Source organism: Malassezia japonica, chromosome 3, assembly GCF_029542785.1.
Source record: "Malassezia japonica chromosome 3, complete sequence".
Taxonomy (NCBI): domain Eukaryota; kingdom Fungi; phylum Basidiomycota; class Malasseziomycetes; order Malasseziales; family Malasseziaceae; genus Malassezia; species Malassezia japonica.
This window is the reverse complement of record NC_083372.1, coordinates 935,651-954,754: the sequence shown is the minus strand read 5'-3', so window position 1 is coordinate 954,754 and position 19,104 is coordinate 935,651. Positions and strand designations below refer to the sequence as shown.

Genomic DNA, 19,104 nt, shown 5'->3' with positions numbered 1-19,104 from the left:
GCCAGAGCGAAATCAACACTGCCCGATGTTGCACTGATCGGGTCGGTGGAGGTTCGTCATGACCGCCGAGGGGCCCATGTCGGTCCCTAGCTCGTTCTGCTACGAGAATGAGCGGAATGTGGTGCGCGAGCGCCACGGCAGTGTGCTTTCGCGTGGTCTCGTGCTGAAAGTGGACCAGCGCCCCAATCGTACGTCGCTTTGCTAACCCAGCCAAAGATGGCGTCGCACCCGGCCTCCGCTTGCAAGGCGCGCCGTGTTTTCGGGCGGCGGATCACGCGCTCGGCGTGTACGGTCTCGCGCAGCCGACGATCCTCGGTGTGCAGACGGTGCTCACACTGCTGCAGTGCCAGCCAGACGCGTCCGAGTCCGAGGATGCGATGCGCTGTATCTGGGTATGCACTCGGGAAGAGCCGGTGATCTATGTCGGCGATCGCCCGTTTGTCTTGCGCGAGGCGCACAAGCCGATCGACTCGCTGAGTCTTAGCGACCGCGCAGAGAACCTCGAGGCGATTGAAAAGCGTCTTAAGCAGGATATCCTGGACGAGGCGAGCCGCTGCAACGGCCTGCTGCTCGTGCACGAGGAGCAAATCGGGAGCCCCGAGCTCATTCCGACGTGGGTCGCCGTGCAGAAAGACGACGTGCGCACCGTGCGCGAGGTGTGGAAGCGTATCCAGGACGACGGGTGGCGCGTGCAGTACCGCCGCCTGCCGATCGCACGCGACCAGCCGCTGGAGCACAACTATCTCGACGCCTATACGCAGGTGATCAAGGAGGTGGACCCGCGGCGGACGTGCTTTGTCGCTAACTGCGGTGCGGGTGTCTCGCGCACGACCTTTGCGATGATTGCGGCGGTGATTGTGCGCCGCCGCCAGCTGATGCTGCTGACGCAGCAGGATCCGTTCGACGAGTCGCCGGAGCGCCCGTCGCCATCCAGCACGCCGTCGGGCACGCCGAGCGAGGCAAGCGCCAAGAACGAAAAGGCGCCGCACGGGCGTCTTGCCCACTCGCTGCGCCGTATGCACGATAGCATGGCACAGAACCAGTCGCTCTTGCGGCTCGTCAACGTGCTCACCGTGAGCCTGTCGATGCGCGACACGCGCACCGCCATTGCGCAGCTTGTCGCCCAGCCGGTGCTTTTGGAATCGCTGCGCCAGGCGAATATGGGTGACTATTCCATCATTTTGCAGCTGTGTGGCCTCCTGGACAATGGGCGCGAGTGCAAGTCGACGGTTGATATGGCGATCGACGCGTGCCAGGACATGATAAATATCCGTGAGTCGATCCTCGAAAACCGCGTGTGCTACTCGACGGTCGCAATGGACGAGCACCAGGCGCAAGCACTGCTGAAGCGCGCAGGCAAGTCGCTCGAAGTGTACTATTTCCTGATCGCGTTTGCGTCCTATGTGCAAGAGAGCCGCACCGCCGTCTTCCAGCACAGCTTTGTCGACTGGCTCAAGCAGCACGCCGAAATCTGGCGGGGGATTCAGCGCATTCGAACGCTGCACCAGCACCTGTCGCTCTTTGAGCCCGTGTCTGATTTGTCGCTGATCAGCAGCGGAGGGGCGGGGCGCCTCGCTCCGCCTTCCGCCGCAGTCTCGGCGCGTTTTGGCGAGGTTGCGGGGCAGGGTGCACAGGTCACTGGCGACGAGTTCTCCGAGTTTGTCGTGCACAACCGCTCCGGCACCGTGCTCCACTCGGGCCTCTTGCTCAAACGCGACGTCTGGCGCGAGTTTGTTGAGCTGGGGCCGGACACGGCGGTCGGCGGCGCGATCAACTTCCGCCGCGTGCCCGAAACCAACGTTTTTGGCACGGGCCAGCCGTCAGTGCAGGGCATTCACCGCCTCCTCGACACGGTCCTGCAGCAGATGCCGTCGCCGACGAGCACTGCGCCGCAGGTAGTGACTTGGATCAACCTGCGTGAGGAGCCACTGGTGTACGTGAGCGGACGGCCGTACTGCCTGCGCCAGCGCGAGCTGTCGCTACGCAACATCAAGGACTATAGCGGCATCACCCCCGACCGCCTCATGCAGCTCGAGGACCGCCTGCGCAAAGACGTCATTGCCGAGCTCGACAACAGCGATGGAAAACTCCTGCTCCACGCCGAGACCGAGGACGGAACGGTGGTGCCGCTCTGGGAGGATGCCAAGCCCGACGAGATTGCCACGGTCCAGAACGTGATGGACGACGTGGCCGACTCGCTCCCCGGCAACATCCAGCTCGTCTTCCGCCGCGTACCGATCACGGCCGAAAAGTCGCTGGACGTCTCCGACGTAATGGACCTGCTGAGCACGGTGCTGGCGCTGTACCAGGACGCGTCGCCGATCATTGTCAACTGCCAGCTTGGCCGGGGCCGCACAACGCTCGTTTCTGTCTTTATTCTGCTCATCGAGCGCTGGATCCAGATCGTGCGCCCCGAGAGCAACCGGCGCCTGCTGCTCCCAGTGCCAGACTCGGCGCCGAACGGCGAGGAGCCGCAGCAGCGCCAGTCATACCACGTCACCAACAGTCTTTTGCGTGTCATTCCCCACGGCCAAGAGGTGAAGCGCGTCGTGGACGACTGCATCGACCAGTGCAGCTCGATCATCAACCTGCGCCGCACTATTGAAGACGCGCGTGTCGCGGCCCAAGAAGCGTCGAGCGACGAGGAGAAGCTGCAGCACATTGCCGACGGTGTGCAGGGCCTGCGCCGCTACTTCCACTTGCTCCTCTTCCAAGCCTACCTCAACTCGGTGAACCCCGAGACGATGGTCAAGCAGACCTTTGAGCGCTTCCTCAAGCGGCAGCCTGTGCTGGCCACCATCAGCAAGGACCTCGACAAGGTGGACATGACGACCATCACGCCGCTGCGCAAGATGGATGTCGGCGACGGCATGGCGCTCAGCGACGAGGTCGAAGAGGTCGTGCAAAACCGCAGCGGCAACGTGCTCAGCGCACAGACCATGCTCAAGTCGGACTTTTTCAGCGGGATTCTCAAGGCGGGTCTGCCGCTGCGTGTGGAAGGCATGCCGAACCTACGGGGCGTCTGCCCGTTAGTGCACCTCGGCGCCGCCACCTCGCCGCTGGGCCCCAGCGATGTGCCGACCGCGCGCGAGACGTGGGGCTGCGGCATGCCGACCGTCGACGGTCTGCGCCGCGGTCTCACGCGCATGGGCGCCGGCGCCGGCGACGAGGCGAGCGTTGTCTGGACAAACCTGCGCGAGGAGCCGGTGCTCTACGTCAACGGCCGCCCTCACGTCCTGCGTCTCGCCGACCAGCCGCTGACCAACGTCGAGGCGACGGGTGTCACGACCGATGTCGTGGAGCGCATCGAGCGCTCGCTCAAGCGCGAGCTAATCGAGGAGGCGCACCAGCGCAATGGCCGTGTCCTGCTCCACGATGAGGTCAAGACCGAGGAAGGTGACTTTGAGATTATTCCCCTCTGGGAGACGGTACGCGACGAAGACGTGCTTACCCCCCGCGAGGTCTACGATCTCGTGCGCCGCGAAGGCTTCCGCGTCGAGTATGCACGCGTCGCCATCACCGACGAGCAAGCGCCTGTCCCCCAGGTCTTTTCGCAGCTCGAGGACCGCGTGCAGCACGCGATCGATACGCGTGCGATGACCGTCTTCAACTGCCAGATGGGCCGTGGTCGTACGACGAGCGGCATGATCATTGCGGCGCTGATTGTGAGCATCAACCAGTACGGCCATGAGTTGCTTACAAGCGAGGTGCAGCTGCGCTTTGCGCAGGGCGACTCGGCGCCGGATAATGCACGCGAGCTGCGTGAAGACGAGCTGCTGATGCAAGGCGAGTACCGCTGCATCCTACAGCTCGTCGGCGTGCTCAGCAACGGCAAGATCGCCAAGTCGCTCACGGACCGCGTCATCGACCGCATGGAGACCATCCAGAACCTGCGCAAAGCCATCAGCCTCATCAAGCTGCGCGCGGACAGTGCGGAGCCCAACTCGCCCAAGCAGCAGCAGCTGCAAGTCGCATTTCACAATTATCTGGGACGCTATGTACGTGATTTCTCTAACACCAGGGATACCTTATTGCTTTTGCGAGCTACCTGCTCGACAAGCTCAACGCACGCAGCAAGAACCTGCACGACGACGACGACGGCGCGTCGAGCGGTGCGCGCACACCGCGCCACCGCCACTCGCTCTCGTCCGCAGATGCAGACCTCTCCATGTCATGGATCAGCGACCGTGGAGACCGCACGTATCCCACCTTCCGCGAATGGCTCGAAAAGCGCCGCGAGATCGGCGCCATTCTCGAGCGCCAGATCCTCGAATAGTTACACGCGGTTTTTCGGATTCTGGGGCGACTGTTGCCAGCGCAGCGATGCCACCTTGTAGCGCTCGCGATGCTCCATATCAGGATGCTCCTCCTTGATCTTGGCGAGCTCGCGCTTCATATACACCTGGAACGGGCTAATCTTGGGCTTCTTCCCAGAGGCCTTCTTGGCAGGCATCGCGTCGCGTGTGGAGTGCCAAAGCGCACGTGGAGCGAAATTAAGCTGGGACCGCAGGTTGCCCCACCAACCTTGCATGACAAATGGAAAGCCGCTCGACATCCCGCATCGCGACTCGCCCTCGGGCGTGCGGGGCGGGACGGAAGTAGAAGCACCGATGGAGCTTATGGGGCTCGACGATGTCGGTGAATTCAGCAGTGCACACGCCTGGCACACGGGTGGCGACTCGTTCCAGGCGCGCTACGCGCCCGGCGCGCCCCGCTCGCCGGAGCGGCGGCGTCCATCGCTTCCTAATCCACTCGAAACGAGTATCGAGTCTCTTTCGAGCGAGGGACTGCGCTCCAACGCGTCGCACACCCCGTCGACGCTCACGTCGCCCGCCGCACAATGGTTGGGGTCACTCAACAGCAGCGTCGGCTCACCAGAGGACCCCGGGCAGGCGTCGAATAGCATGGTGCACCACCTGCGCCGCTCGGCTTCCAACAGGCCGCGCATGCCACCGCGACGGCCCTCGCTGACGCCCAGCTTCACGGGCGCCTCGCTCGATCGTAAGTCGTCGCTGGGGCGCTCCGGGCCCCCGCGGGCGGACGAGGAGGGGTACGTGTTTGGCAAAGAGACCAAGTACCGCGTGGGCCGCGCCATTGGGTTTGGCGAGAGCTCGGTGGTACACCAGGGCTTTGTCGTTGAGTCCGACAATGAAAGCGGTTCGGACGCGAGTATGGATGCCGATCCCCTCCCGCACGTCGCCATCAAGATTGTGCGCCACCGGCAGTGCGATGGAGAAGTGCCCCACCTCTCGGAGCTGAACGTGTGGTCCTCCTTGCCACGGCATCCCCACCTCTTGGCCCTCACCCACTATGAGCGCATCAGCGAGCCGGCTTCATCCGGCGGCGCGGGTCGTATCCTCGACTACCTGGTGATGGACTACAGTCCGTTTGGAAACCTCCTCGAGTTTTTGCGGCGCGAAGGTGCCATTTCTGAGCGCGCAATGCAGTCGTCGTACTCGCGTCACATCCGTGGCACGCCGCTCGGCTCGGCAGACATGCGCAACTCGCACTCGGAAACCTCGAGTTTCTCGGCGTCGGCGCGCGGTGCCTCGGGCGCCATGTCCGGATCGATCAGCAGCATCCTTGCATCGTCCGCGTCGCCCAAGATGGATGCGGCCTCTTCGCTGCGCCCGCTGCGCTCCTTGTCGAGCCAGCGTCGCTCGCGGGGCGTCCCGATCGACGTCGCACGCGACATTCTGCGCCAGCTCGCCTCGGGACTGTACTGTCTGCACAAGGTTGCGTCGGTGGTCCACTGCGATCTGAAGCTGGAAAACATTCTTGCGTTCTTGCCCGAGGACATTCAAGGGGAGGGCACGGGCTCGGCGCTAGCGTGGAAGATTGCTGACTTTGGGCTTGCCGAGCATGCCTCGAGCGAAGTCCCCGCCGAACTCCGTGGGCGCGGCGCGCCGTTGGGCGGCACGCTCGCCTACGCACCGCCCGAGGTGGTGCGCTACATTGACCTGGACATGAACATACCCGATAATATCCCATCGCACGCGCCTCCTTCGCGCGAGGCATTCCACACACCGTTTGCTCGCGACATGTGGTCGCTGGGCTGTATTCTCTATGCCCTTCTCACCGGCAACCTCCCATTTGTCGATGGATTGCACGTCCGGCTGCAACGCAAGATTCTCGCGGGCGAGTACGAAATGCCGGTGCGTTTGCTCACGGGCAAGGAGCGCGTCGCGCTCGACATTGCGTCGGATTTGCCGAGCGAGACACTCGGTTTCCGTGCGGACCCCGAACTGGACACGGACGAGTGCCGGCAACAGGCGCACCAGGTGCTCGTGAGCCTGTTGGAACCCGATCCCCGCCTGCGCTGGGACATTGATGACTTGTGCCAATCGGCATGGCTTGAACTTTATTAACACCACTGTATTTTAGGACACGGATTGTATGTACGTTTCGCATTATGTAGTGTATTACTCGCTTAGGTTGCTCAGGAAGTCGATCACCGCCTCGCACACCTTATCTTGTGCCTCGGAATCGTCCACCTTGTGATTCGCATTAGGGACGAGCAGCGCACGGAGGGGGTCGCCTTCCAGCACGGCTGTGTACCGCTTGATCTGCTCGACCTTGTCCACGGATGGGGGCACATATTCGCTAGGTCAGTCGCGCAACGTACTCTTTTTCGCCGATCAGCATGAGCAGAGGCGCACGCGAGAGCGCCGGGTGCAGCGCCTTGCGGATCTGCTCGTCGCTCAGGTCCTTGCTGAAGAAGTCGTCGTCTCCCCCGGATCCGTTAAGGCTCTGGAAGCGGTACGCCGTAAAGGCCGGCTTGGTAATCGTGTCCGCATTGCCCGGGCCACGGCCGTGCGTCGCAGACGGCTTCGGGGGGATGCCGTCGCGGGGAAGCAGTGCTTGTGCCTGGTCGGTCTGGATCAGCTCTTCGCTCTTCTTGAGCAGCTGGGCTTCTTCCTCGGTCTTGTGCGCCTCAAAGTAGTCATAGTCGGACGCAGGCGCCTGGAGGATGCCGCCGTGCACACGGAGGTTCACATCTCCTCCCTTAGCCGCGCGGCGGTCGGTCGAGAGGAGCTGGACGACGTCTTGGCACCCAGTGGAGTGGCCCATCACGACCACCTTGCCCGAGGCCGGGTGCGTCGCGCGCGTCGTGAGATGCTCGATCAGCTGCGCCGCCTCTTGCGCGTCACCCTCAAGCGATGCCGTACCGAATCCACCGAGGTCCGAGCCCTTGACAGGCTGGACCAGCGCGTAGCCGATCTTGTCCAGCGCACTGGCCAGGCGGGGGAGGTAGGGCACGACGCCGATCGTGTCGGTCAGCCCCGCAAGAAAGACGAGCTTATTCGCGTGGTGTCCATTCGTCTCAAAGTACGGAAGCGAGACCGGCTCGGTCTGGTACAGGGCCAGCGTGCCTTGCAGCGGCGGCGGCGCATTCGTACAGCCGCTCATGGTGTTGGGAACGGACCACCTATCACGTGGCTACAGGACCTTTTCGCCCACCCCGTGGCGTGGTAGAGCAGGCGCAAACAAGAAACAAGGTGATGTGTGATCATTTTAGACGAGATGCAGAGAGTGCATCTCTACTGCGCCTAGCGCTACAGTACTACGGCGTCCAACCGAGACCGCAAAAGTGAAGGCTCCCCAAGCACTTCAGTATGTGTCGCCACTCCATGAAGCGCAACACACCGGGGCATAGCAAGCAAGTCATATGTCATGCACAAAAGTGCGTATCACACACTTAGGCCGACTGCGCCGGGGCAGCACGAATGGCGCGCTGGTTGGCAACGCGCTTCTTGGCGAGCTGGCGCGAGTTCAGGCGAGGACCAGCAGCCGAGACCGCCTTGGGGACCTGCTCGGCAGGCTCCGAAAGGTGGATCTCGATGTGGCACGGGTGGCCCTTGTAGGGGTTAATGCGACCGTGCGCCCGGTAGGTGCGGCGGTAGGTCTTGGGGGCCTGCTGCACCACAATGTTGCGGATGACAACGGCCTCGGTGTCGAGACCCTTGGCGTCAGCGTTCGCCTCAGCGTTCTTCAGCAGGGTGCGGAGGAACTTGACCGACTTGACGGGCCAGCGACCCTGGGTGGTCTTGAACTCCTTCGCCTGGGCGTGGCGGCCGACACCACCGTTGAAGCGGCGGAAGGGAATGATCTGCCTCTTCTCCGCGACGTTGTCGAGGTAGACAAGCGCCTTCTGGAGGTTCATGCCGCTGACAGCGGCAGCAGTCTCGCGCGTGTTCTTGAAGTGCACGCGGAGGTAGGCACCGCGCGAGCGGGCCGTCTTCTCCGTCAGGTTGGTATCGTCAAACGCGTAACGGGCCTGTGTTTGTGTTAGTATACTATTCGCGCGCAACAGGCCGAGTGCTAGCAGGCAGGCGGACATCAACAGTCAAGGTCCTTGGGTCGCTTGCACGTCGTATACGACGCGCGGCGCATCCCATAGTGTGCACAACATATGCACAGTAGTCCTCTCCTATTGCACACGCATGCTGCTAGCACGGAGGCCATGGAATATCAACACTCACCATCCTGGATGTCTGACGAAGATGTCGTAACGATAGGAAACACTGCTCGCAGCCGGCGGCTAGGCGCGAGCGAAGACGCTGCAAACCCAAAAATGTCACGTGCAATATACAGTTCTTCGCTGTCCGCCGTCCCACGTGTGACCACGTGGTCATGCATGGGTGCATCACGCCACAGCGGCGGTGTGGCCGTGCGACCGAACGCCGCGGTCCGGGCGTCCGACAACGATGTCCGAGAACAACAGCCACTACGACCCTTACATTCCGTCTGGCGGCGCCTCGTCCAACCCGACCGGTGGTACCGGTGCGGGCAACTCGCGTACCGCGCAGATCCAGGCCCAGATCGACGAGACGGTCGGTGTGATGCGCGACAACATCAACAAGGTGAACGAGCGAGGCGAGAACCTAAACAGCCTCCAGGACAAGACGGACAACCTCTCGGTGTCTGCGCAAGGATTCCGCCGCGGTGCGAACCGCGTACGCAAGCAAATGTGGTGGAAGGACATGAAGATGCGCATGCTCATCGTGGTGGGCATCATCGCTCTGCTCTGTATCATTATTATTCCTGCAGCGGTCAAGGGAACGGAGCACAAGAGCTCGAACGACAACACCTCCTCGTCGAGCCCTGCTGCGTCGAGCACGCAGGCGTAATGCGTAGTTTAGATTTTGTACATGTAATATTGGGTGTTGGCTTTGCAACAGAGTGGCGTACTGTTCTTCGCAGCGTTTCCGACTATCGACTAGACCAGATTCAATCCCGATTCAATGCGCGCTATAGACTAGCAAGAAACGCTCAGAGCATAGTGTGCTCCGGGTCAAAGGCGCCCTCCAGGTAAGCGTTCAGCTCAGCAATGTGGGCGGCCTTGTGACCGGTCGCGACAGAGCACGACGGGGGGCGCGAGGAGACCAGGAACTCCTTGCCCTTGTGGTGCTCAGTCTGGTTGCACGTCATGCGCAGACGGGGAGCGAGGTAGGGCCAGCCACCGTTGTTGAGCGGCTCCTCCTGTGCGAACATGAGGTCGGCGTTGGGGTACTTGTCCAGCGACGCAACGATCGACTCGTAGTCGAGCGGCGAGAGCTGCTCAATACGCGAGATCGCCACATCGTTGATCTTGTGCTCACGGCGGTAGTTGAGCAGCGCGTAGTAGGCCTGGCCGACCGTCACAATGTGACGGCGGATGTTCTCAGGCGCCACGAGCTCATCCTTGCCCTCGGTGTTGTGGGGCTCAGGGATGTAGCGCTGGAACCCAGTGCCGGGCAGGAAGTCCTTCAGCGGCGAGCGCGCCTCGGGGTGACGAAGGAGCGACTTGCTGAACATGTGGATCAGCGGCTTACGGAATTCGCGGTGCACCTGGCGACGCAGAACGTGGAAGACGTTCGCGGGCGTAGTGCAGTAGACGACAGCCATGTTGGCGTCCTGGTGCTGGCGAGCGAGCTGCTCCTTGGTCGGGAAGCGGTAGGGGTGGTCGTCACAGAGGTCCAGGAAACGCTCGATACGGGCGCTCGAGTGTTCGGGACCCTGGCCGTCGTAACCGTGGGGCAGGTTCATCACGAGACCGGTGCGCTGCACCCACTTGCGCTCACCCGAGACGATGAACTGGTCGATGGTGCATTGGGCGTTGTTGGCAAAGTCACCAAACTGCGCCTCCCACATGGTCAGGTTCTTGGGGTCGACCAGCGAGAAACCAAGCTCGAAGCCGAGCGCACCAAACTCAGAGAGCGACGAATTGCAGATCTGGAAGGTGGCCTGGTCCTTGCCCACGTGCATCAGGGGGACGTACACGTTCTCGTTCTCCTGGTCGTGGAGGACAGCGTGGCGCTGCGAGAAGGTACCACGCTCAACGTCCTGACCCGAGACACGCACCATGAAGTTCTCGAGGGCAAGCGAACCAAAGGCAAGCGCCTCGGCGGTGCTCATGTCGAGGTTCTCGCCGCTCTCGATCGTCTTCAGACGGTTCTTGAGAATACGGGCGAGGTTGCGGTGCACAGTAAAGTCCTCGGGGTAGGTCGAGGCGACGGTACCAATGTGCTTGAGCGTGTCGAGCTCCACACCCGTGTCGTGCTGCTCCAGGACTTTCTCCGCGAGCTCCTTGGGCGAAGGGAAGCCCTCCCAGGCGCTCGAGAGCCACTGGCGCTCCTCGGGCTCGTACGACTTGCTCTTCTCGTAGGCGCTCTCGAGCTCGCTCCAGACCCACTTCTCGTGTTCGTCGACCTCCTCCTTGGGGAAGGTGCCCTCCTTGACGAGCTGGTCGGCGTACTGGTTGAGGGTGGTCTCCTGCTGAGCGATCGCCTCGTACATGCGGGGCTGGGTGAACGAAGGCTGGTCGGTCTCGTTGTGACCGTGGCGACGGTAGCACACGAGGTCGATCACGACGTCCTTCTTGAACTTGGCGCGCCAGTCAGCCGCGAGGTTGCACACAAAGTTGACCGCCTCGACGTCGTCACCGTTCACGTGGAAGATGGGGGCGTCGATGGACTTGGCAATGTCCGAGGGGTAGGGCGTCGAGCGCGAGAAGCGAGGGTCGGTCGTGAAACCGATCTGGTTGTTCACAATGATGTGGATCGTGCCACCGGTGGCAAAATTGGGCAGGTTGTACATGCCCATCGTCTCGTACACGACACCCTGGCCAGCGAACGCGGCATCTCCGTGCATGAGCAGCGCCATGGAGCCGACGTGGTCGTCCGTGTCGTTGCCGAACTCTTGGAGCGCACGCGTCTTGCCGAGCACGACGGGGTCCTCGGCCTCCAGATGCGAGGGGTTGGCGACAAGCGAGAGAGCGACCTTGTGGCCGGACGGCGTGGGGCGCACGTAGTTGGCACCCAGGTGGTACTTGACGTCGCCGCCACCCTCCTCGTTGGTGTTGTCGGCGAACTGGTGAAGGATACCCTCGATCGGGCGGCGAATGACGTTACCGAGCACGTTCAGACGGCCACGGTGGGGCATACCGATGGTGATGTTGCGCACACCGTACTCGACCGAGCGGTCGATCAGCGCCTTGACACCGGGGATGAGCGACTCGCCACCCTCGAGACCAAAGCGCTTCTCGTTGGGGTACTTGGACGAGATGAAGCGCTCAAACGAGTCCGACCAGGTCAGGCGGTCGAGAATCTTGCGCTTCTGGTCCGCGGTATACTTGTAGGGCTCCGGGACCTCGATGCGCTCACGCAGCCAGTCACAGGTCTCGCGGTCGAGGACGTGAACGTACTGCCAGCCAATCGAGCCACAGTAGAGGCGCTCACAGGTGTCGATAATCTCACGGATCGTCATCTTCTTCACACCTTGCTTGACAAAGTTGGGAAGAAGACCGGGACCGAGGAGCATCTCCTTGTCGAGGTCCTTGTCCGTCCAGCCGTAGTACGAGGGCTTCAGCTCGCGCGGCGTCTTGTCCTCGGCCTGCTCGATAATGCGCAGGGGATCGATCCTGGCCATGGTGTGGCCCTGGACCTGGTACGCACGGACGAGCAGTTGGAGCTTCAGGTAGTCGTCAGCGGGGTGGTTGTTGCCCTCCAGGATCGCCGTGCTGCTGGGCATGTTCAGGGTAGTCGGGGGAGGCGTGAAGGACGACTCACTGGGGTATCCTTTCTCGAGGCCCGAGAAGTAGGCATCCCAGCTAGCGTGCACCGAAGTAGGGTCCTCCTTCCAGTGGCGGTACATGACGTCGGCATAGTGCGCGTTCGTCGTGTTGGCGAACGAGTCATTCGGCGAGGGCTGCGAAGGCTTCGCCTGCTGCACTACGGACGCCGTGCTGTGCAGGACACGCGTGCCACGCACCGAGGCGGCAAGCGGCGAGCAACGCACGGAAGCGCGGGCCAGCGTGGCCGCACGGAGCGGCGCTTTGACAATAGGGCGTAACATTGTGAGGGGTGAACGGGAAATGCACACAACCGTATCAACCACGCGAGTTGGTGGATAAGTTCGTGCAGTAACTAGCAAAGACTAGCCACACCAATGCTTCCACACACTGGAAACGAGTAAAGCACGGTGTAGGGGGCCCTACCGTTTGTTTGCCCCAAATCGAGGAACTATGCACAGTGGCGGGAAAAATGTCCACCAATGAACGGTAACGTGTATTGCCAGCTAAGTCCGATCGGGCACATCGGGCCAGGGCACAAGCCCCTTCTACGACGAGTGGAGGAGGGTCTCGATGTGGTTGTAAAAGTCGACGTGGCTCGCGCGCGGTCCCTTGGCGTAGATGAAGCTGGCGGCGACCTGCGCGGCAAACGCACTGCGCAGGTACGACTCGGGGACGTGGTTGATCAGTTCCGCCAAGCCGACCTTGGTGACGAGCGACTCGGGGAAGACGTGCAGCAGAACAACCTTGCGCAGGTTCTCCTGCTTGTACAGACCAGTCGACGCAATCTCCTCCGAGATCGTGTTCAGGGTCGTGGACAGCTCAGTGGAGATGACCGAGCGGAACTTGCCCGTCTCCCCGTGCTCGCGCCAGATGGCCTCGAACTCGGCCTGGGCATTGCGCGCAATGATCTTCTCAATGTCGTGCACGTAGTCCATGTAGAACTTGGTCGGCTCATCGTTGTGGAAGAGCATGTTGTCGATGTACTCGCGGTCCGTAAGACCCAGACCGACCAGGACCTCGAGACTGCTCGACGTCACACCGCCCTTGTTGGCAGACGCGTCGGGATACAGAATCACGCCACGCTTCTCGAGCTCCAGACGCGCCTGGCGAGAAAGGAAGAGGTTCGCGCCTTCCACAATATACTTGTAGTTGCACTTGCCGTCCTGCGTGCACATCTCCTTCACATTACCGATCTGGATCGAGTCGGGACGGCCACCGCAGGGCACAAAGAGGTCCGCCTCGTAGATCAGGTGCGCCTTGTTGCGGAACGCCACACCGTCCGCCACCAGCTCACCCGAGGGCAGCGTGAGGTTGCGGTCCTCCACCAGCACGCGGTAACCACCTTTCGAGAGGTACTCGGCGTTAAAGTGCGAGATCATCTTGCGCTCGCGCGCAAGGCGGCGCAGCTCCTCGCGGTGCAGACCCTTGGGGTCGTACAGCACACCAGAACCGTCAATCACCGCAATCGTCTTATCATTGGAAAGGAGGATCTCGTTCGAGCCGAGGTCACCGTCAGGACCACCGGTCTGGACCTTGGTAATCTCCTCCTCCTTGAGGTTGTGCTTGCGGTAGATGCCCAGCACGTACTGACGGATGGAGCGCGTGGTCATACCAAACTTGTCGTGAGGGATACCACCGAGGGTCGCGGCCGACTTGCCGGTGGTGAACGACTTCCACCAGCTCGCGCCACGCGCACGCGCGTGCTCCGCACCCCAGTCCATGTAGTGCGCCGTGCCTTCGTCGGGGCCAAAGAAGAGGATCTCTTGCTTTCCGATCAGGTCCACGATCTCCTCCTTGACACCAGGCGTGTTGCCCTTGATCAAGAGGTCGAGGATCGCATCGACGTACTTCTCAAACACCAGCTGAGGGTTCGCATCCATGTTGGGCAGGATCGTACCCTTGGCACCGCCCTCAGGAATGTCCTTGTTCTTGAGGTGCTGCGTGTGTGCCAGACCGTAGTTCTCGTCAAAGAGAGTACGCTGGTTGATCGAGTAGTTCTCGCGGTTCCGGCTGCGGATAATGCGGATACCGCCGCGGGCCACGTCGGCGAAACGCACATGGAAACCACGGAACTCGGAGCCGACGACAAAGATGATGCCATAGGGCTTGATCGGGTATTCCGACTCGGGGAGGAACGAGGCTGGGTCAGTAACAATACGTACAGTCCAAGCGGAAGCTCAGGGCAACCTTGGTCGAAGTGTAAAAGTTGGTCTTGCGCACGGACTTGTTGAACGAGAGGAGCGCAAGGAACACCTGGCGCTCGTGAGAGTTGTTGGCCGTCTTGATGATAAAGTCACGCATCTGGTCATCCGAGAGCAATGTCTCGCGCGTGAGACGCTGGTGGCTGAGCGTCGGCGCCAGGTCCTGGTCTTGCTGGCCAGGGTAGTGGATGTTGGCAAAGTGCACATAGAGCAGGCGCACAATGTTGGGGAAGTTCTGGATCACCTCGTAGATCGATTGACGCGTGAAAGTCTCCTCACGCAGACGCAGCTTGATGTCGTTCAGAACAGCAGCCTGGTGCGAGTCCGACTCGTCCAGAATCTTGCGCAGCGCCTCGTATGCCGGGCCCAGACGGTTACAGAAGTGCTGCGCAAAGAGCCAGCCGACATAGGCGTAGGTGGCCTCCTGCACGGCGTGCGTGGCCTCGGCACCCGTCATGAAGAAGGGGTTGTCGGGCAGCACGTAGATGAGCGACACCTCCTTGAGCACCTGGAAAATACTGAGCTCGATTGGGGGCGCCTGAGAGTTAGGCACAGGCTTGAGGTAGATCGAGATGATGCTGATGTCGTTGCTGAACTGCTCGACATACTTGCGCGACGAGTACAGGCCGTAGAAGTGGTAGAGGTCCGAGAGCGCGCTAAAAAAGTTGGACGTGGTACCCATGCGGTAGGCAATCACGATCCGGCGCTCCTGCGTACCGACCACCTCGTACATCTCCATCACGGGACCTTGGCGGCGCAGCGCCTCGTCCATCACGGCCTGGTAGATCTCGAGTGTGTGCTCGCTGACCTTGCTCAAGAAGGTCTTGTCCGAGACCGCGCGGATGTTGCGGTACTCGGGTGAGTTGCGCTCAGGGCGGGGCTGCACAAAATCGCAGCGGTGCAGGAAGTAGCAACGCAGCTGCTCCGGGAAGTGGCTCGATGCAGTGCCCTTCGAACGGTAGGTCTCCAGACGGAAGGCACGGTCCACCGTGGACTGGTTGAGGTACTGCTCGTCGATGATGCGTTCCCACTGGGGACCCGCGCGACGGCTCACACCCGCAGGACTTGAGTGGATGAAGACCGCGCTGTTCTCCGACTTCTTCTGCAGATCGACGTTGAGATAGCCAGTGTGCTTGGTGAACTCGGCAATCTTGGCACCGTACAAGGACAGGATATGATCGGCGATCGTCTCCGCATTCTCCATAGCAAAGTAGGTGTCGTCGATGCCGAGATTCTCGTAGAACCAAGCGACTTCCGACGGCACGAGCTCTTGCGGAATGAAACCGTTAGCCTCGAGAATCTCTTGCACCTTGATTGCCTGGCTTTGCTTGTCGGGGTACACAGTGTCCGTGTAGCCGCTATGGTTAGTCACTCAAACGTACGCCGTGTTCTCCAGCTTATGATCCTCCGGCGTCTCCGTGCCAGAGCCAGGCTGGCCCATCAGCAAATGGCGCTTGTCGCCCATATGCTTCAGTAGCGCCGTAAGATGTTCAGAATCCTTGTCAATCGACATGGTAATTAGAGACAAATCCCGAAGAATTCAGCACAGTGCCTTCAAGGAAAACACCAGCTTGAGAAGAAACTGGGGCGACTAGGCCAATGCAACCGCACAACACGATTCCCGTATGACACACGGGCCATCTGACTTGCCCATAATTTTTGGTCCCTGCACCAGCCAATCAAAGGCCAGGGTCATAGCCAATAAAAGCGGGGAAAACCTGCGATGGGGTGCTCCGCAGCGTGGGGGATGCAGAGAATTGCGCAACTACCCTGTGCTACGAGTACAAGTGGAGAATGAACAACCAGGTCACGCCGCGCTGTGCTTGCGCTTCCTTTCCTTGCGCTTCTTGCCGATCAAGGAACCGAGTGGATTACGTTTCTTGACGTCTTGTTCGATCTTATGTGCCGCTCGGACTTTCCCACGGTCATCTGCACCGCGTGCCTTACCGCGAACCGCCGCAGGCGGTGCAGCGCGCTCGGATTCTTCGATCTGTAGGCGTTAGTAAGATGATTACATACCTTCGCTCGCTTGGCAAGCTTCTCGCGTGACTGGCTCTGACGCAAGACACGCTTACGCACGGTCGTGATGTTCTCAATAGAGAACTCGATACGGAGCATGCCACGGAACTCTGACTTGATGGCCTTCTGACCTTCGTCCTTCAGATCCTGTAGCGTACTCTCGAGACGCTTGATGCGCGTCCGATCTTCAGTAGAAATATCCTTCGTGCCCTTGAGCTTGGCGATATGGGTCTCGAGTTCTTCCTGCCACCACTTGGCAAAGAGGTCGCCGAGGGCCTTATTGCCATTGGCCCAGCGCAGCACTTTGAGTGCGTGCGGGAAGGTGCGCATCTCCAAAAAGCCATAGCCACGCGAACGCCCCTTGCCAGTGAGCGGGTCGACACGCTCGTTCTGGCGCACAATCTTGCTCTGAATGACAAGCGAAGGAGGCGGACGTTTCTTGTCGCCATCGGACTCGCTCTGCTTCACATTTGCACTGACCGTCGTGTCGGCCTTTTCATCCGCATCCAAGTCGTCGCGGTTGCCTGATTTAACTTCATCCGTAAATGCACGCAGCGCGTACAGGGCCATACGCTTCAGCATCTTGTCCGAGACAAAGAGCGGGAGCTGGTGTACCGCCAGACGCGTCTTGGACACGTGCAGCGAGGGGTTTGCACCGAGCTGAGCACGGCGGATCGAGAAACTCTGCATGCGCTTGTCCGCTTCTTTCTCCGACAGCGTCTTGGACAGGGGCGTGTTGGGAAGGGGCACACCTTCGCGGAGGAGCCATGTGTTGCGGGTGTCCTTCTTTTCGCGCGACTTGCGGGCAGCGGTTTCGAGGTGCGATGCATTCTCACGTGTCACTGCACGCACAACGTGCAGGACGCGGCCATGCAGCGTGAAACGCGCAACGAGAGGAGCAGAGGGGTCAGCCGTGATTACCGAGGGGACAGAGAAGGGGTTGACTTTCGGAAGCTTGGAGTCCGTAAGCGAGGAAGCCGCCGTTTCACGCTGAACGAGTTCAGCATCACGCAGCGCTGCATCGGCAGATTCGCGCTTCCAGAAGCACACAAAGCCAGTACCGCGGCTGCGTTTCGTCGCAGGATCCATCGTGATCTTGGCGTAACGCATGGGGCCGAACGAGCGGAAGAGGTCCTTGAGCTCCTGCTCAGTCGCCTGGTAAGGAAGGTTGCGAATGAAAAGGATGGTGCCCGTTTCAGTAGTGGCCATGGTCGGCCGAGCCTTTTCGGGAGCATCTTCGTCCTCGTCTTCGACATTGTCCTCATCCTCATCCTCATCCTCATCCCCATCCTCGTCCTCGTCCTCGTCCTCGTCCTCGTCGTCATTTTCCTCGTCATCCTCGTCATCCTCGTCCTCGTCCTCGTCTTCATCTTCATCTTCATCTTCACGAGTACGCTTCGTAGACGTCGGCGCATCGGCCTCTTCCTCGGCCTCTTCCTCGGCCTCGGGCGCTTCCTCGCCACGCGCAAGCCAATCCTTTTGAGAAAGCGACCAGTCGACGGCCACGGGGCGTGCAGGCTGCGCAGTAGCGTGCACTTTCTCTAGCGCTTCCTTGGCAGTCGTGCGCCCCTTCTTTCCTTGGGCCTTCTTGAGTGCCGCCTGCTCAGCAGCGCCGTGACGGAGCGGCACGCCATTCACCGCCTCCATTGCGCGCGCCGCGTCGTTACGAGATACGAACCAGACGAATGCAAAGCCACGGCCCTTGGTCGGCTTCTTCGACTCCTCTCCCTCGGCACTCTTGGTAGGCACCGTGACATCGTAGATGGCTCCGTAAGGCAAGAAGATCGCACGCAAGTCTTCCAAGGTCACATCGAACGGAAGGTTGCGCACAATCACACGGCTCTCGCGGCTCAATCCATGACCGCCCTTGTTCAGCGACCAGGCATCCCCGTTCATCTTCTCAATCTTTTTCATCATTGACTTGTGCTTTTCGAGGGTATCAGGGCGCATGTGCTGCTCGAGACGCATCGCGCCATCCAAACGCTTCTTGAGGCCCACGCTGAGTTGGGTACCTTTGAACTGGTGCGCGTGCAGTTTCGACACCGCCTCCATTGCATGGTTCGGCGTACGGAAGCGGATGTGAGCAACATCCGTGGACGACGTGCCGTTCTCGACCAAAAATTCAACGTGCTCCACATCGCCAATTTTCCGCGCGCGCTTATAGAGCGTTTCGGTATCCGCTGGTGGCGAGCAGCCAGAGAGGCCCGACACCACAATGGTGCGCACAGCATCCGGATCGCGTTGAGGAAGATTCGAGCGAGAAGACTCGGCCTTCTTCGGTGCGCCGTCAGTGCTGCGCTTTTCAGGGCGGCCCTCTTGGTTCGGCGCCTTGCGGTCGGCCCACTGTAGCTGAATATGGCGACGCCCCCCGTCGATGCTTGCCCCTTGAAGCTTTTCAAAAGCACGCTCTGCATCTGCCGTGTCTGCATAAGTAACGTAGCCCACGCCCTTCGACTGGCGCGACTCGCGGTCAGTCACGATAAATGCGCGGCGGAGGGGACCAATATCGCTGAAAAAAGTGCTCAGATCGGTATTCGTCGCACTGTAAGGCAGGCGCGTTACGAACAACGTGTTACCATGTTGCGCCTTTTCCTTCTCCCCCTTGTACGCCTCGAGCGCAGCAGTGTGAATGCTCTCGTCGCTTTGCGCGTGTGCGTCGCGTTGTTCCATCGCGCACGTCAGCCAACTAGCGCTGCCAAGAACGAAAAAGTTGAACGTAGGGCAAGGTGATTAGTAAACGCTTTGGCGCAGCTTATGCGTTTACCCTGCCCCTGCAGGCCCGTGGAGTAGCTATGTAGCTTCGGCGCGAGTTGATCGGACGAACGTCCT

The 19,104-nt window shown here is 60.9% G+C and overlaps 7 protein-coding genes across 7 annotated transcripts; 3 read left to right on the top strand and 4 right to left on the bottom strand.

Annotated features, from left to right (window-relative positions):
• Positions 1–58: 58 nt before the first annotated feature.
• Positions 59–4,276, top strand: MJAP1_002340 (uncharacterized protein; the record flags this gene model as incomplete). Its single annotated transcript, XM_060266281.1, has 3 exons — positions 59–188; positions 211–3,998; positions 4,022–4,276. The coding sequence occupies 3 exons, from the start codon at positions 59–61 to the stop codon at positions 4,274–4,276; spliced, it is 4,173 nt and encodes a 1,390-aa protein (XP_060122264.1).
• Positions 4,277–4,610: 334 nt separating this feature from the next.
• Positions 4,611–6,368, top strand: MJAP1_002339 (uncharacterized protein; the record flags this gene model as incomplete). Its single annotated transcript, XM_060266280.1, has 1 exon — positions 4,611–6,368. The coding sequence occupies one exon, from the start codon at positions 4,611–4,613 to the stop codon at positions 6,366–6,368; it is 1,758 nt and encodes a 585-aa protein (XP_060122263.1).
• Positions 6,369–6,422: 54 nt separating this feature from the next.
• Positions 6,423–7,410, bottom strand: MJAP1_002338 (uncharacterized protein; the record flags this gene model as incomplete). Its single annotated transcript, XM_060266279.1, has 2 exons — positions 6,423–6,603; positions 6,626–7,410. 2 exons carry the CDS (start codon positions 7,408–7,410, stop codon positions 6,423–6,425), a joined length of 966 nt encoding a protein of 321 aa, XP_060122262.1.
• A 289-nt stretch (positions 7,411–7,699) lies between these two features.
• On the bottom strand, positions 7,700–8,486 carry RPL17B (60S ribosomal protein L17B; the record flags this gene model as incomplete). Its single annotated transcript, XM_060266278.1, has 3 exons — positions 7,700–8,278; positions 8,412–8,426; positions 8,484–8,486. The coding sequence occupies 3 exons, from the start codon at positions 8,484–8,486 to the stop codon at positions 7,700–7,702; spliced, it is 597 nt and encodes a 198-aa protein (XP_060122261.1).
• A 222-nt stretch (positions 8,487–8,708) lies between these two features.
• Positions 8,709–9,131, top strand: snc1 (synaptobrevin; the record flags this gene model as incomplete). Its single annotated transcript, XM_060266277.1, has 1 exon — positions 8,709–9,131. One exon carries the CDS (start codon positions 8,709–8,711, stop codon positions 9,129–9,131), a length of 423 nt encoding a protein of 140 aa, XP_060122260.1.
• Positions 9,132–9,273: 142 nt separating this feature from the next.
• On the bottom strand, positions 9,274–12,336 carry KGD1 (oxoglutarate dehydrogenase (succinyl-transferring); the record flags this gene model as incomplete). The annotated part of the gene is made up of 1 exon (XM_060266276.1): positions 9,274–12,336. One exon carries the CDS (start codon positions 12,334–12,336, stop codon positions 9,274–9,276), a length of 3,063 nt encoding a protein of 1,020 aa, XP_060122259.1.
• Positions 12,337–12,600: 264 nt separating this feature from the next.
• GDH2 (glutamate dehydrogenase) lies at positions 12,601–18,945 on the bottom strand (the record flags this gene model as incomplete). Its single annotated transcript, XM_060266275.1, has 4 exons — positions 12,601–14,195; positions 14,218–15,614; positions 15,639–15,724; positions 16,276–18,945. The coding sequence occupies 4 exons, from the start codon at positions 18,943–18,945 to the stop codon at positions 12,601–12,603; spliced, it is 5,748 nt and encodes a 1,915-aa protein (XP_060122258.1).
• Positions 18,946–19,104: the final 159 nt, after the last annotated feature.